This window comes from Nematolebias whitei, chromosome 9 (assembly GCF_014905685.2).
Source record: "Nematolebias whitei isolate Nwh7 chromosome 9, NemWhi1, whole genome shotgun sequence".
In the NCBI taxonomy this organism is placed as follows: domain Eukaryota; kingdom Metazoa; phylum Chordata; class Actinopteri; order Cyprinodontiformes; family Rivulidae; genus Nematolebias; species Nematolebias whitei.
Genome location: NC_056506.1, coordinates 46,648,482 through 46,662,624, shown reverse-complemented (window position 1 = coordinate 46,662,624; position 14,143 = coordinate 46,648,482). Strand labels below are relative to the sequence as shown.

General features: G+C 40.3%; 1 protein-coding gene across 1 annotated transcript in view; it reads left to right on the top strand.

The window, feature by feature from the left end:
• The window catches only part of LOC119415251 (neuropilin-1a), an 85,294-nt gene that overhangs the window by 38,869 nt on the left and 32,282 nt on the right, over nucleotides 1–14,143 (top strand). Inside the window, exons 5-6 of the mRNA XM_037682419.1 lie at nucleotides 3,608–3,772; nucleotides 8,046–8,212. Coding sequence (XP_037538347.1) covers nucleotides 3,608–3,772; nucleotides 8,046–8,212 — 332 coding nt within the window. The remainder of the gene's footprint in view (nucleotides 1–3,607; nucleotides 3,773–8,045; nucleotides 8,213–14,143) is intronic.

The window sequence follows — 14,143 nt, the reverse complement described above, 5'->3', positions numbered from 1 at the left end:
CCGCCGTGTCCAAAGCTGTCTTCTGGTTGTTGCCAGGGAAGAGCCTGGCTCGGGACATGAGGACTGGCACAGGTACACAGATAGTGACACTTTAAAGCCGAGCCAACGTATAAACCGTGCCAAGCCTTCTCCTGTCAGATCATCTGTGTTAGCGCATGTGACGGTGTGCACTCAGGTGTGTGTGCTTGTCGTCTGAGCCAAACCTTCCCTTGTTTGTCGAAGCAGATTAGAGCTCAGACCTGGATTTTGTTCCTCAGCCCAAATAATTCACCCACGGGGACAAGATGGCCATAAAACATCGGCTTGTTTCTCTCCCTCTTTGAGATCACTGAATCAATTCTTCAAAAGCAAATGTTCCTTTCTGATTAATTTAATCAAACAAACACCTGCGGCTCATTTTCATTTCAAATGTGAGTTTTGTTGGTTCAAAAACCTCCTTTAAAAATGTCCTATAAACATCTTCACTCACTTCAGATCAAATCCTAATTAAAGATCCAATTTAAAGTTCAATATGCCACATTTACTTATCACATGTCACCAAACAGCAAAATAAACTATGTTTTTGCCTTTTCCTGTAACCAGAATGTTTCATGAAAGTTTGGATGAAATTTCGATAAAACCTTCAGAAAGCACTGGAGGTCCGTCTACAACAGATTCATATTTGGAGTCAGCCCAATTCAAGATGGCTGCCACACCCAACTGACTAAAACTCAGAAAAATGGCAACAGCTCTGTCACTTTTAAAGATATTGACCTAACAATAGTTGTGGTAGTAGCTGAAAGTGATGCCAAACAAATATTTAGAGCACAAACAGATTAACTGAGATCTGTGTTTAAAATGTTGCCATTGACAACTTAGAGTCAACTCTGTCTGTTAGCAAAATATCTTACGAACCAATGAGTTAATTTCAATAAAACATTTAGAAAGTAATCATTAAATGTAACTCTACAACTCTTTAACGTTTGGAGCCAGTTCAAGATGGTTACCACAGCCTGCTGACAGTAGAAAACACAAAAATGGCTATAACTCAGTTTTACAGATATTGAACTAAAATTGTCAAGATTTGACCCAAACGGCTTCAACGTCATCATTTAATTTCTATAAAACCGAAGCTTTTTTAATTCAGGTCTGTCCAGGTTTTTTTTAAGAAACGCCTGCATTTCTCTGCACTTGTGCGAACAACAACAATGGCGGTGGATAGAAGAGTGCTGTTTGTCCTGCTCACCATTTTCAACATATAGGAACAAGCCAACCTCATCCTAGGTCCAAACGAGAGTTCGTGTATTAATCTGTTTGGACGTAACTGTTCTCAAGCTTGAGACTGAAGTGTCTGCGTGCATGCACGTGTTGTTGAAGTACAGAAATCGCAGCGCCACCTAGTGACCTGGCACAAGACCTGCTTCAAGCTGTAACTGATAAACGTAATCCATCAGATTACTGCAGCCGGCCTCCCCGTTAGATTTCTCTTTCTGTAATTCTGCCTCTAAAGTTGAAAGAAACCGTAATAAATTTGGTCACAAATAATGAAGGCGATGCGGGATCTCCACCTGCAGCACTCGAAGCCTCGTGGTGTTTGCCACGGATAAAAACAGGCGAAAAGCCAAAGAAACGCTGTCGTTTTAATGAAACTGCGTCACTAAAACAGCTGATTTATGTTTAATCTTCACTGTTTTGTATTTCATTTTAATTCTCCAAACTGCAAATGTCTGAATAACAATAAAGAACATTGACCTTGATATTCCTTGAAAAATGGTGCAGTTAAAATAGTTTCCAGTTTATAACAGTGTATTAGAATAACTAAATCTATGTGGTTCTCTTCCATTTGATTATTAGTCATTAATTACCAGTTTACCATCAGTCAGCACAGCGAAGCAGTAAAAAATAAGAACAGTTACGTTTGCCTGATTGCAATTAAATTTAAAATTAAAATGCAGTCAACCGAACCGGTCGGGGAAATAAAAATGGTTGTCAACAATATTAATCTGCTTTACTTGAGCGCTTCCTATAAATATATGGTTTTCTTTATGGTTTCAATGAGTTTTCTGATGAATTATTAGATAATTGTTTTATTAGGAATGGAAAATCAAATTAAAGTCGTGAAGTTTCTCCAGTAAAAGTTCAGTCAGAACCTTCTTTGTCAAGAAGACAAGTTCCACCTGCAGTTAGAGACGCTATTTACGGTTTAATATAAAATCCAACTAAATTAAGAAAATAAAGCAGCTGATCAGTCAGTTGACCAATAAGTGGGACAAAGTTGTCGTCTACCAGAGGACTGAGAGTTTAAAGGTTCTGTCTCGTAGTCGTTGGTAGGACTGGGCTCTTCTGGACGGAGACTCTTGAGGTTTTGGTTTCTCTCTGTGCTGCTTTGATCGTCCAACCTCCTTGACTGTGGGGGACGATGCTCCTCATGAGTTGGACCTTTGATCTGACAACAGGCATTTGGAGAATCTTCTAACAGACCTTTAGAAGGTTCTTCATCCTTAGCCTTGGCAGAGGGTGCAGGTTAGTCATGTCCAACTGGGTCATGATGGTCAAAGGTCCGCTACCCTTGTGTTCAGTTCCTCAGGGTTCTTTTTATTATTATTAGACCTTTATTTATACAGTTAGTTCCCATTGAGCCTCGAAGACTCATTTACAAGAGAGACCTGTTCTTGGTACCCATATCCCCCCTAACGGGTCATCCTGGTTCCTACTTGCTGCTTTGGTGGACCTCATCATTTCTTCAGCTGTGATATTCCTCATGCGATTGTTGGATCATGAGTCCAGAGTTGTTCCCACATATTTCCCATGTAGCCCCACTCTCTAGGATCAAGTTCCCCAAAGTAGAAAGGCTTGCTTAAAGCAGCAAAAGTCTAGCTAGAAGTAATGGTGTGGCTAAAAGCTACATAAAGTAAAAGACTAGATGCAAATAGATAACGACTAGCTAAAATAGTAAAGGGCTACTTTAAAGTTAAAAAGTTAGCTAAAAGCAGCAAATGTCTTGTTAGAAGTGTGGTAGCTAAAAGCTACATTTTGAAATAGATGCTAAAAGTAGATGAGGTTTAATAAAATAAAATAAAAACTAACAGCAGTAGAACGGTAGCTAAAAGCCTAAATTTGCTAAAACTGTTTAGAAGCTAAAGTAGCAAAAGCTTAGCTAAAAGTATCAAAAATGTAGCTAAAACTAAATGAAGCAAATTGATAGCTAAAAGCAAAAATTAACAAAGGGCTAGGTGAAAATAAATAGTGTTTAGCTAGAAGTGGAGGGGTAGCTAAACGCAGTGGAATGACAGGTACGTTCTAAAAGTAGCAGAACAGTAGCTAAAAGCTTCTTAGCATAAGAAGCCACACAAAATGTTGAAGCAGATTTTAAGGAGAATGTTTTGGGGGGAATTGAAGATATTTTAATGTATTTCTTTGGGGAAATTGCTTGTTACAAAAACAAGTTTAAAAATTTATAAAAATGTAAAATTTAAAAAAAATGTGCATGACAGCACACATCGTTTGAATGAGCAGAACTTTTTCATATGAATGGCTAAAAAGTTTGCAGAACTAGTACGATTGTAAAAACGTACAGAAAATCGAAAAGATGAAGCGTGAAGCTGACGGTCTCTTTCTTCGTCCTCAGTGGGTCCTCACATCGGCAGGTACTGCGGCCACTCGTCTCCGGGCCGAGTCATCTCCTACACGGGCGTCCTGTCCATGACCATCATCACCGACACCGCCATCGCCAAGGAGGGCTTCTCCGCCAACTACACCATCCGGGAGAGGAGCGTCCTCCCGGAGGACGAGGGTGAGAGACGTCCTCTGAGTTTAAATCAGTCAAACCAGACAGCTGTTAAAACTTTGATTCGTCTTCGGCTGTTTGACTAAAAATCAGCCGTAAGATCAGAGTTTCATCACTTTTTCTTTTTAATTATTTAGACTCAGATTTCTTTCTAGAGAAGACTTTCTATTCTAATCAGTTTGACCTACTTTCACTTATCTTTGCCTGCTGAAACACATCAGGATTTTATCACTCACACTTTCTCAGATTCAGTTCTAGTTTTTTGTTTTTTTCTGTGTAAAGAAGCGATTTAATATGCATCCGTACGACCTCGTCGGAACGCCTGTAGAGCTTTAGTGTTTGTTGAACCGGATGGTTTTTGCTCTCCGGTGACCTTTGACCCCGGTCACCCCGGTCAGGAATGCGAGCGTGTTCAGAGGTGAGTTTATGTAAGGTACCGAGGTGGCAGACGGGAGCCCTCTGGGGAACAACTGACATGAAAATTGATTTTATGTCAAAACGTTAAAAACAGACACTTCTGTTTGTGGTTGTGTCCCAACAGAAGGGACAAAAAAACACTTAAATTATTAATTTACTACAGTAAAAACATGTAAAAATGTCAATCACTGAATATTTACCGGGCACCTTTCAGAGTGAGAGCAGTCAAGATGGTGTTTATTTTCCTGCATTTTTATTAGTTTTTATAATCTAACTTATGGAGTTTGATATTTTAGCCATTTGTAAGTCAAAACAGCGCTTGAATATTTAGCTAAGATATTTTTAGCTTTTAGCTACTGTTCTGCTACTTTCAGCTTTTACAGTTTTGCTCCTTTTAGCTTTTAGCTACAGTTTGCCTACTTTTAGCTAGCCTTTTGCTACTTTAGCTACTGTTCTGCTACTTTCAGCTTTTGCAGTTTTGCTCCTTTTAGGTTTTAGCTACAGTTTGCCTACTTTTAACTAGCCTTTTGCTACTTATATACTGTTCTGCTACTTTCAGCTTTTTGCAGTCTTGCTACTTTAAAGCTTTAGCTTCTGATATGCTATTTTTAGCTTTTAAGTACAGTTTTGTGACTTTTAGCTAGCCTTTTGCTACTTTTGGGCCACTGATTTGCTACTTTTGGCATTTATTTTTTCTACATTTATCAAGCCTTTTGATGCTATTAGCTTTTACCTAGTGCTCTGCTACTTTTAGCTTTTCACCACAGATTTATAACCTTTAGCTTTTAGCTATTGTTGCTACGTTTAGCTTTTAGCTAACCTTTTGCAAAAAAATAAAATTTAATCTCAACCTTTCTAGATTTTTACTGATCTGAGAGTTCTCATTTATTTTAACCCACAAACTGAGGTTCAGTTATTTTTTTATTTATAAAGATTAATGTGAACTTTTAAGTGTTTAACATTAAAAATACGTTCTGAATGTTTATTTTTTATTCTGCTTTCAACATTTTTACAAGTCACTTTCTGGATTTTAACAAGACATAATTTTCTTCTTAATTATCTGAAAGTTTTCCAAGAAACAAACAAAAACAAAACGTTCTTTGATTTTTTTTTAGAATTTTTTCCACAATTTTTGAGTATTTTCCCAAAATTGGTGCCGTAATTCCCAACCAGATGTTCCACATGTAGAATTATTTCTGAGCTCAAGTTCTTAGAAAATGTTAAAACATTGAGTGAGTTTTAGCATTTTGCAAAGTAAAAACAACAAATCAGGTGTTTCTTATTCATTTATTTTTTCCTTTTTCTGCTGACGGACACAAATGCATCTAGTCTTGATCTGCTGCAGGGAACACACGGGTTTCTTCTCTGATCCAAACTTCACGTTCACCGGAAACATCCTCCAGCAGGACTTTTAATCAGCCGAGCTGTCGGAGTGGATGTCTCTTTGGGTTTATTTTTTTTATTTATTTTTAGGTTTGGTAGATCTCCCTCTCTTGTGTTTGTATCTTCACCTGAACATGAATATTCCCGTCTAGAGGTCCTTGAACTGCACTTTATTAAAAACCGTTGTCTCGATCTTCTCTTCTTGGTTTATCCGTGAAGCTCGGGGTGCGTTTGTTTCAGCCGGGCAGACCTCGAGTCTCCAGACAACTTGAACAAAAACAAAAACATGTTTCCTTTTGCGACCCCCTCCTTCCGTTCCCAACGCTCTCCTGCTGTTACGAAGTGGACCCCTCCAAGTCTCCATGATCCGCTGGACTCCGACCCCCCAGACTTCCTTTAAGCCCATCGTATCATGGTTCTTTTTATATTCTCGTCTTTCCAACAACTTTGTTTCCACAGAACATCAGCAGATACAAAAACACACTTTTTTATGTCAGTTTTCTGCAAATTAGTCATGCATGACAATGAAAACCCGTGTTAGTATCTGCTAAAGGAAAAATAAAAATATTACTTAGTTAAAGCTGCATTTCACGATAGTTGTACGGTGTACATCAGTTTATTAGAGTGTGCTCATGTCTGTGTCATTTAGTCATTTTTAGTGTTTATTGTAGATTTATTTCCTGTTTCTTATTGTTTTATGAGTTTTTCCCCATGGTCCTCTGACCCATCGGTCAGTTTCTACCCCTCGGCTCCTGCCCACCCATTCTCACCTGCTCCCAGGTTACATTAAGCTCAGGTGTCTAGAAAATCATAAATAGACCTTTATCGTCATTTACCTGAGTACAATGAAATTCGGGTGTGCTTCCCAGAGCACAAGTAACAGTGCAATATAAAACAAACCTCTCTCTCTCCATATATATATATATATATATACTGTATAAACACTGTATAAAAAGGTAATGCACATTTTAAACACTCCAAAAGTGCAACACAAGCAGATTGATATTACACCAGTTGTCCCTCATTGCACTTATTCAGTTCTTATCACAGCTTTTGTTGAGTTCAGTAACAGCTGATGGATAAAAACTACTTAAATCTGTTTGTTGTCTTGATTGATCTGAAACTTGTCCCTGATGGTAACAGCTCAAATATGTCCGAGGTGAGACATGTCCTTTAAGATGTTGTGGGCTTTTCCTCTGCAGCAGGAACTGTGTAGATCTTCCAGTGAGGGAAGAGGGCAGCCCACGATCTTCTGGGCTCTGTTATCTCTCTGGAGCGCTGTCCTCTGAGCCGCTGTGCAAATAAGATACCACACAGTGATGCAGTTTGTTAAGATGCTCTCTATGGAGCATCGGTACAAAGACACCAGCAGTCTCTGGGTGATGTTGTTCCACCTGAACACTCAGGAATTTCAGTGTCTGCTGGGCCTTTTTCAAAAACTCGGAGGTGTTCACGCTCCAGGTCAGATTCCCCTCAAGTTGGACTCCCAGGAAACGGTGGTCAGCTACTCTCTCCACTGTGTTTCAGATTATAATCAGAGGTGGAACCGCCATTTTCTTTTTCCTGAAGTCGATCAACTTTTTAGTCTTTGAGGTGTTAAAGAGCAGGTTGTTCCCCGTGCACCAAGCAGTCAGTTGTTCCACCTTGTCTCTGTAGATGGACTCATCCCCCCCACCCCCATCACCACCACCGTGGTGTCATCCGCAAATTTGACTATGGTGTTGCTGTGGTGAGCAGGGATGCAGACATGTGTAGAGTGCATGGAGCAGGGGCTCAACACACAGCCCTGGGGGACTCCCGTGTCTCCCAAAGTCTCCACTCTTCTCGTCAGCCCCGTCTATTACGTGTGTGAACTTCACGTCACGTCCAGTTGTCCTGTGTCTCCCTGAGTTTAGTTGTTTAGTTTTTCTTGCTGCTGCCACATCTACGTTTTTTTTTTTTTCTTGAGCTCCTCATGTCAGTCTCCATTCCTGGGCCCAGCTTCTAAAAACTGTCACCTTGTCATCTCTAAATAATATATAAATGGACTAAAACAATGGCGTTTAATTATTCTTTTAATATTTAGCATTTTTACACCAATATTTTGAAGTATATGTTAAAAAAAACCTCATTGTGCTAGGTGAATTTTTATTATTTAATGTTTCATCTATTTGTAAAACCAGTTTTATTTTCTGTTCCTTGTGTGTTTGCAGATTCACTATGAGAATATTATGAATTATTGGTTGTCGATGGTCTTCAGCTGTAATCAATGTCTGTACGGGAGCTCCTTATGACTCATTTTAACTTTCCACAGGATTTATGCTAAAACGAGAACCCCCTGTTAGTTAATAGATCAGCTCAGCTCATAGCACCAACAATAAAAGGATCAAAAAGCCATAATTCTGTTTATCAAAGTAAAAATATATATCTAATATTAAAAGTGTTTTAAGTATCACTGACAAACAGGAAGTTGATGGTCACCTCTCGTTGTATTTGACAGATTTCGCCTGCATGGAGCCGCTGGGCATGGAGTCGGGGGAAATTTCCTCGGACCAGATCTCGGCCTCCTCCAAGTACAACTCCAACTGGTCCCCGGAGCGCTCGCGCCTCAACTACCAGGAGAACGGCTGGACCCCCTCAGACGACAGCGTCAGGGAGTGGATACAGGTCGGTAGCTTGTGCACGTTTTAGATATTTGCAAAAGCTCAAACTGGGGAGACAAAACAACAGATGATGTAAATATAGATGTTTTAATCGATTTGTGAGTAGAACATACAGGTTACGTTTCAATTCTAAGTAAAACCGTATTTAGAGATGTTTCCCTGAGCTCTTCGTCACGTCTGCTCAGAATAGTCTTCACTCATCTGCAGCACATCACCAGAGGAGCGCTGGATGAAAAATAAAACAGCTGTCATTATTTATTCATGCCTGCGTCTAAACTACACATGACCTTTGTGATCCTCACTATAAAATCTGACATCGGCTCAGGAGCTCGTTCCACTGTTTGTATTCTCAAAGGTTACTCAGCTAACGGGTTAAAACTAGAGTTTAAATATGTTTTCTGCACTTCTGGTTGGTTTGATCAAGAGAAGGAAAAACTGTAACGTTTAAGGTTTGTAAAGGAGAAGCTCAAACAATGTGATGAGTCTAAAAATCAAGGAGGTCTTTAACAAGAATTTAACAAGATTAACACTTAAAAACAATTATTTGTTTGAAATTATAGTACAGCTGCGTCCCAGTCTAACTTTTTCTTAATAAATGCACTTTGACGGTCAAATCGGCTTCATTTCAAAAGCCGATATGCAGAAGTAAGCGCATGCACGGGAGGACTCACTGTGCATTTCTTCGAAATTTAACAAGATAAGCACCTAAAAACGATTATTTGTTTGATCGACATTATAGTAAAGGTGTGTCTCAGTTGAACTTTTACTTAATAAATGCACTTCAATGGTAGAATCAGCTTCATTTCTCCGGGGAGGTGCAGCGAAATGAAGCTGCTCCAAGCGAGCTGGACGAAGGTGTCTTTCTATGGCAAGCCGATTGTGTCATTAATTGCCACTTTTGCCTATTACATGACACAATGGCACGTCATACTACTCGAGTGCCATCTAGTGGCTGAAAATGGTAGTGTTCAATATTTTCAGTCAGAATGAATGAAAACGGTCGTATCTCAGCCAAAAGTTGTTTTATAAATATGGGAAAAAATCCATAAATAAGTCGCTTCAGCTTACAAGTCGCAGGGCATGCAAATTATGCAAAAGACCACGACTTATAGGCCACAGAATACTGCAAGTGCCTATTTCTAAACCTAAGTGTTGGATAAAAATATCCTATTCATCTTGATTGCTCAAAGAAGCCGCACTCGACAGGAGAAGATTTTTAACCGGTTTTACTTGCACGGTTTCACAACAGGTTACACAGATGTACAGAAGTTTTACATGCATGGAGCCCAGTCATGAGAATCTGCCAGGGGCAGCGTGCGAGGCTTGTTTTTATAACCTTATCAGCTCCCGACTCACAGACAGGTCAGTGTCCTTGGACTGCCAGCTGCACATGCAGGATCAAATCAGCTCCTGATTCAGCCCTTTCTGAGAAAGAAAAGAACTCTCTGCTAACTCAAACACATGGTTCATGGGCAGTTTACATTTAACTGCCATAGTTAAAAACATCCATAAACTTGGACCAAAACTCCCTGACACTAACCAAATACATGACGACATCAAAAGGTTAGAGATGTTTAAATTGTTTTGTTTAAACAAACTCGTTTTATTTAGTTTACAGAAATTCAAGTAAGTATAATTTTCAGAGTTTATGACTAGTGAAAGAATCTGTTACGGTGCTTTTATCTTATTGTAGGAATTAAAGCGGGGCGGCATGGTGGCTCAGTTGGTAGAGCTGTTGCCTCTAAAGGAAGAGGTTGCCAGGTTAAATCCCAGCAGGGGGTCCTTTCTAGATGTTTTTTTTTCATTCATTCATCCATTATTCATACAGGTTAATCCCATTGAGCCTCGAGGACTCATTTACAAGAGAGACCTGAATGCATGTTCTCTCCGTGCATGTGTGGGTTTTCTCCGAGTACTCCAGTTTCCTCCCACAGACCAAAAACATGCATGTTAGGCTGAGTGGTAACTCTAAATTGTCCCTAGGTGAGAGAGTGAATGGTTGTTTGTCTCATTTGTCTCTATGTGTCCCTGTGATGGACTTGCGACCCGTCCAGGGTGTCCCCGCCTCTCGCCTAGTGACTGCTGGATATGGACACCAGTGACACCGCGTCCTGAAAAGGAATAAGCGATAAAAGATGGATGGATGGAATTGAAGCATATTTTAGCATAAATTAATTCAGATTTAAAATATGTTCCTAATTAAAATGCCACAATACTTATTAGTGCAGTATGAATACGAATAAAAAAAGGAAAATATAAGTTCACATTTTTTGATGCACCAGAAACAAAACAAACCTTTTAGACCAACAGTTTGATGCTGAAAGTGTCAAATCACAGTATTTGTTTAGATTCTTCTTGGGGGTTAAATGGTGAGGCCACACCAGTCCTCTGGGAGGTTGTCCAGTCAGACCCAGTCAGTACAGAAGAGCGCTGGAGTCCAGGACTGTCCCATTGTCCAGGACAGGAACTCGTAGAGGAAGACTCACAATGCCCCCCGTTACAGAAGCAGACCCTCACTTCCCTCCTGTGAGGGTCCCAACAGGAAGTAGGCAGGAAAACAGCCTCAGCACTGGAGCAGTAATCGTGGCTTTCTATTGTCTGTCTGGGGACTTGGTTTGGCTTCTGGCTCACAGCTGGACCTTCAGGATGTTAGAAAATGAAGGGCAGAGCTTTAATTGAGGTTGACGGGTTTACGCTTCATGTGGAAGGAGCTAAGTTTATTTCAAAGTCCCAGAAAGCAGAAAATTGTATCATGCAGGGTGTATTTGTAACACATTTTAAAGTATTTGTTTTAATGTTGTGTTTAAAATTATATTGTGGGTTAAACGTATTTAAAAATTGTGCAATTCTTTCTATTTTGCAGTCAACACAACTCGGTATGGACGCCAAAGTCAAATCACTTTAGAAAATTACAAAATGGCTACAATTTAGCCAGTCTTACAAACACTGAACTAAATTTTAGATTGGTAGTAGCTGAGAATCAATTTTAACATAGAATCTGAGCACTAACAGTTTTGTTTGTTTTTTTTTGTTTTTTTAGATTTGACCAAAGCGATTACATTAAACTGCAACTTCTCAACAAAAAATTATCTTTGTTTAAAAATTATTCATGAAAGACGACAGGCTATATGAAGTCCTTCAAAAGCTGCTGATCTATTTTCTCTGAAGGGTTCAATGACCAAAAATACTAAACCATCAAGTGATCACCTCGGGGTCAAATGACCAATTTAAACTAATTAAACTTTGAGCTCATCAGTGGTTACCATAAAGTTCAGCCATCTAGGATGTAATTATCAACAAAACCTTGGACTTTTACTAGAAATTTGATAAATTAATCTACCATTAAACCCCAGATATCCAGTGCACGTATTTACTCTAAAGAGGTTTTATTGTTTTAATTTTACTAACGTATGTATTATTGTCCCCGTCGTTAGTCGAAGAGGGGGAATTGGATGTTGTGAGCACGAAAACTTGAAAAATAAGTGAAGGTACCAACTTCTATTTTGATGTGTGGCAGCATCTAGGAGGAAAGGTCACTATCTAAAATGTTGCTGCCAAGGCAAAATCCAAGATGGCCACTACCATATGTGCATGTAAACCAGCAACCCCTATCATTTGAGTAAACTATACTTTCTAGATTTTAATTTCTAGCTTTATAATGTCCTCAACTGATGGGGTGGCTCTTGGCAGCCCAAGATTAATCTATGGTGGCCAAGGCCACCATCGGCCACCCCCTGGCTCAGCCATTGCTCCGGGTGGTGGATAAAATTTGCTTCTGTCGCCTGCCAGGATTCATCACTCTGCTCTGCCTTGGACAGTAAATTTATTTAAAGTACCCCGTTCAGGAACGACAAACATTTGCTATTCAAATACTTCAGTGACGGGGACATCAGCGTATCGCTTGTTTTGTGATGATTTTACCACCTGCGTTGAATATTTGGCTCCAATTCTACAAGTGTAGTTACTTTTCAAGGCTACAATGGTACCATCTTCTTCTTCTTCTTCTTCCGGCTGCTCCCTTCTTCAGGGGTCTCCACAGCGAACTAACTCACATGAAGACTTGGCAAGTATTTTTACGCTGGATGTCCTTCCTGATGTAACCACAGACACCGAGCTACCACAGCCCTCTGTGTGGAGCAGAGAGCTGGCTTCTTGGGTGCACGGGGGGAGCAGGTGGTGGGGGTTAAGGGCCTTGCTCAAGGGCCCAGATTGGGGCAGATGAGGGTGGAGACAGGTGTGGATGCTTCACCTTTACCACCCACATTTTGGTATTGTCAGTCCAGGAAGTTGAACCGGCGACCTTCCGACCACAGGCCCACCTTCTCTAACCTCTGCACCACCACTCCCCCTCCCCAGAAGTATCTGGTGCTGACGTGCACACACTAACGTTTAAATGTTCTCCCTCGTAATAAAAATACCTTGCTGTCCAAACTGCAGCACGAGACATGAACCATTTCCTGTTTTCTGAAGCCAACATGTTCTGTGGTTTACGCATGACCGTTTCATGGTAAACTCTGAGCTAATGGGAGTGTTTCTCTCCAGTCTTTTCCCATCGGTTCTCAGCAGGAGGTGACGACAGACTCCGTTCATCTGCTCGCAAGATTTACGGCGGCAGGCTCTGGTGCCTCTTGAAGCCAGATCAGAACGTGAAGGCAGCTTTGTATCGTTTGTGTCGTGAAAGTTAGGTTTGGCTAAAGCTTTTCTTGGCAAGAAACGCGGGACCATCCCCCGCCCCCCGCCTGGATGATTTATTGCTTCTTTGCCCTGCCTTATTGAGTCATTTGAGTTATGAGTGGTAGTTTTTATTAAATAAGACTTTCCATTTTATCTGATTAAACGTGGAACGTGGACAACTCGACACAACGTCCTTCTCTTTGTGGCTTCGTTGTACGTTTTAGAAACAAAACTATGATTGGGTTAATTCATGCATCCTCTCAAACACAAGCAGCTTCATTATTAATTTACACACATTTATATTTTATTGATACTATTTTTGTGTTACTACTCATTGTGTTGCTGGGGGGATGTTCCCAGACAGACGGTGAGCTCATTGTGCAGCTTTATTGTAAATCTTTAAGAATATTTCTCACCACAGTGACTCATTTCATCAACGAGCTGTAGAAATTAAACCTCCTTTAAGTTGCATCTTTATTCAAGATGGCACTAGAGGAAATTCAGCTGAAGAGCACACAGGTGCACTGGTACACCTGGGAACATTATTCCTTTTTTTATTTTCTCAACCAGAAAAAGGTGGAATGAGCGTCAGAGCCTCAAGCTAAGAAATTCAAGTTTTTGAGTCGTCCATGAGCGACGGCTGGATTTATCAGGAGATGGATCGAGGTCTTGTCTAATGAGGGCATTGCTCCGGTTTGTTGTAGTGAGGGAGCTCTCAATTTACTGGTTGATCTATGTTCCAAGCGGCTGAATGAGCATCCTCTCAGGTGTCGGCCTTAAAGATAAGGTGAGGTTCATCATCTGGGGAGAGCTCGGAGTAAAGTTTGTGGTTTTCTGCATCAAATGTCAGTTGAGGAGGTTCGGGCATCTGGGCGCCGCCTGATGATTTTCCAACCTTGTCCCACTGGTTGAGGACCCCAAAGAAAATACAGAATTCTGTAGGAAGTAAATGGTTCCTCTGGATAAGATAAGAAATGAGATAATCAGAGGTTTGTCACTGGTTAAACAAAGTTAGAGGGACCACACAGATGGTTTGGACATGTCCAGAGGAGGGACAGTGAGTATATTGGTAGAAATGTCCTGATAAATGCTCAATAATCCAGATGGAAAAATCCAACAAAGTTAAGTCAGGTCCTCTGGATAGTTTCTTCTTGTTGAAACGTTTTGTCTTTCATCCAAAAGACTTCATCAGTCCGAGGTTCCACAACAAACTCAGTCTTATAAATAGCACCTTCACATAGTGGGTCAACCAGTTTGATGG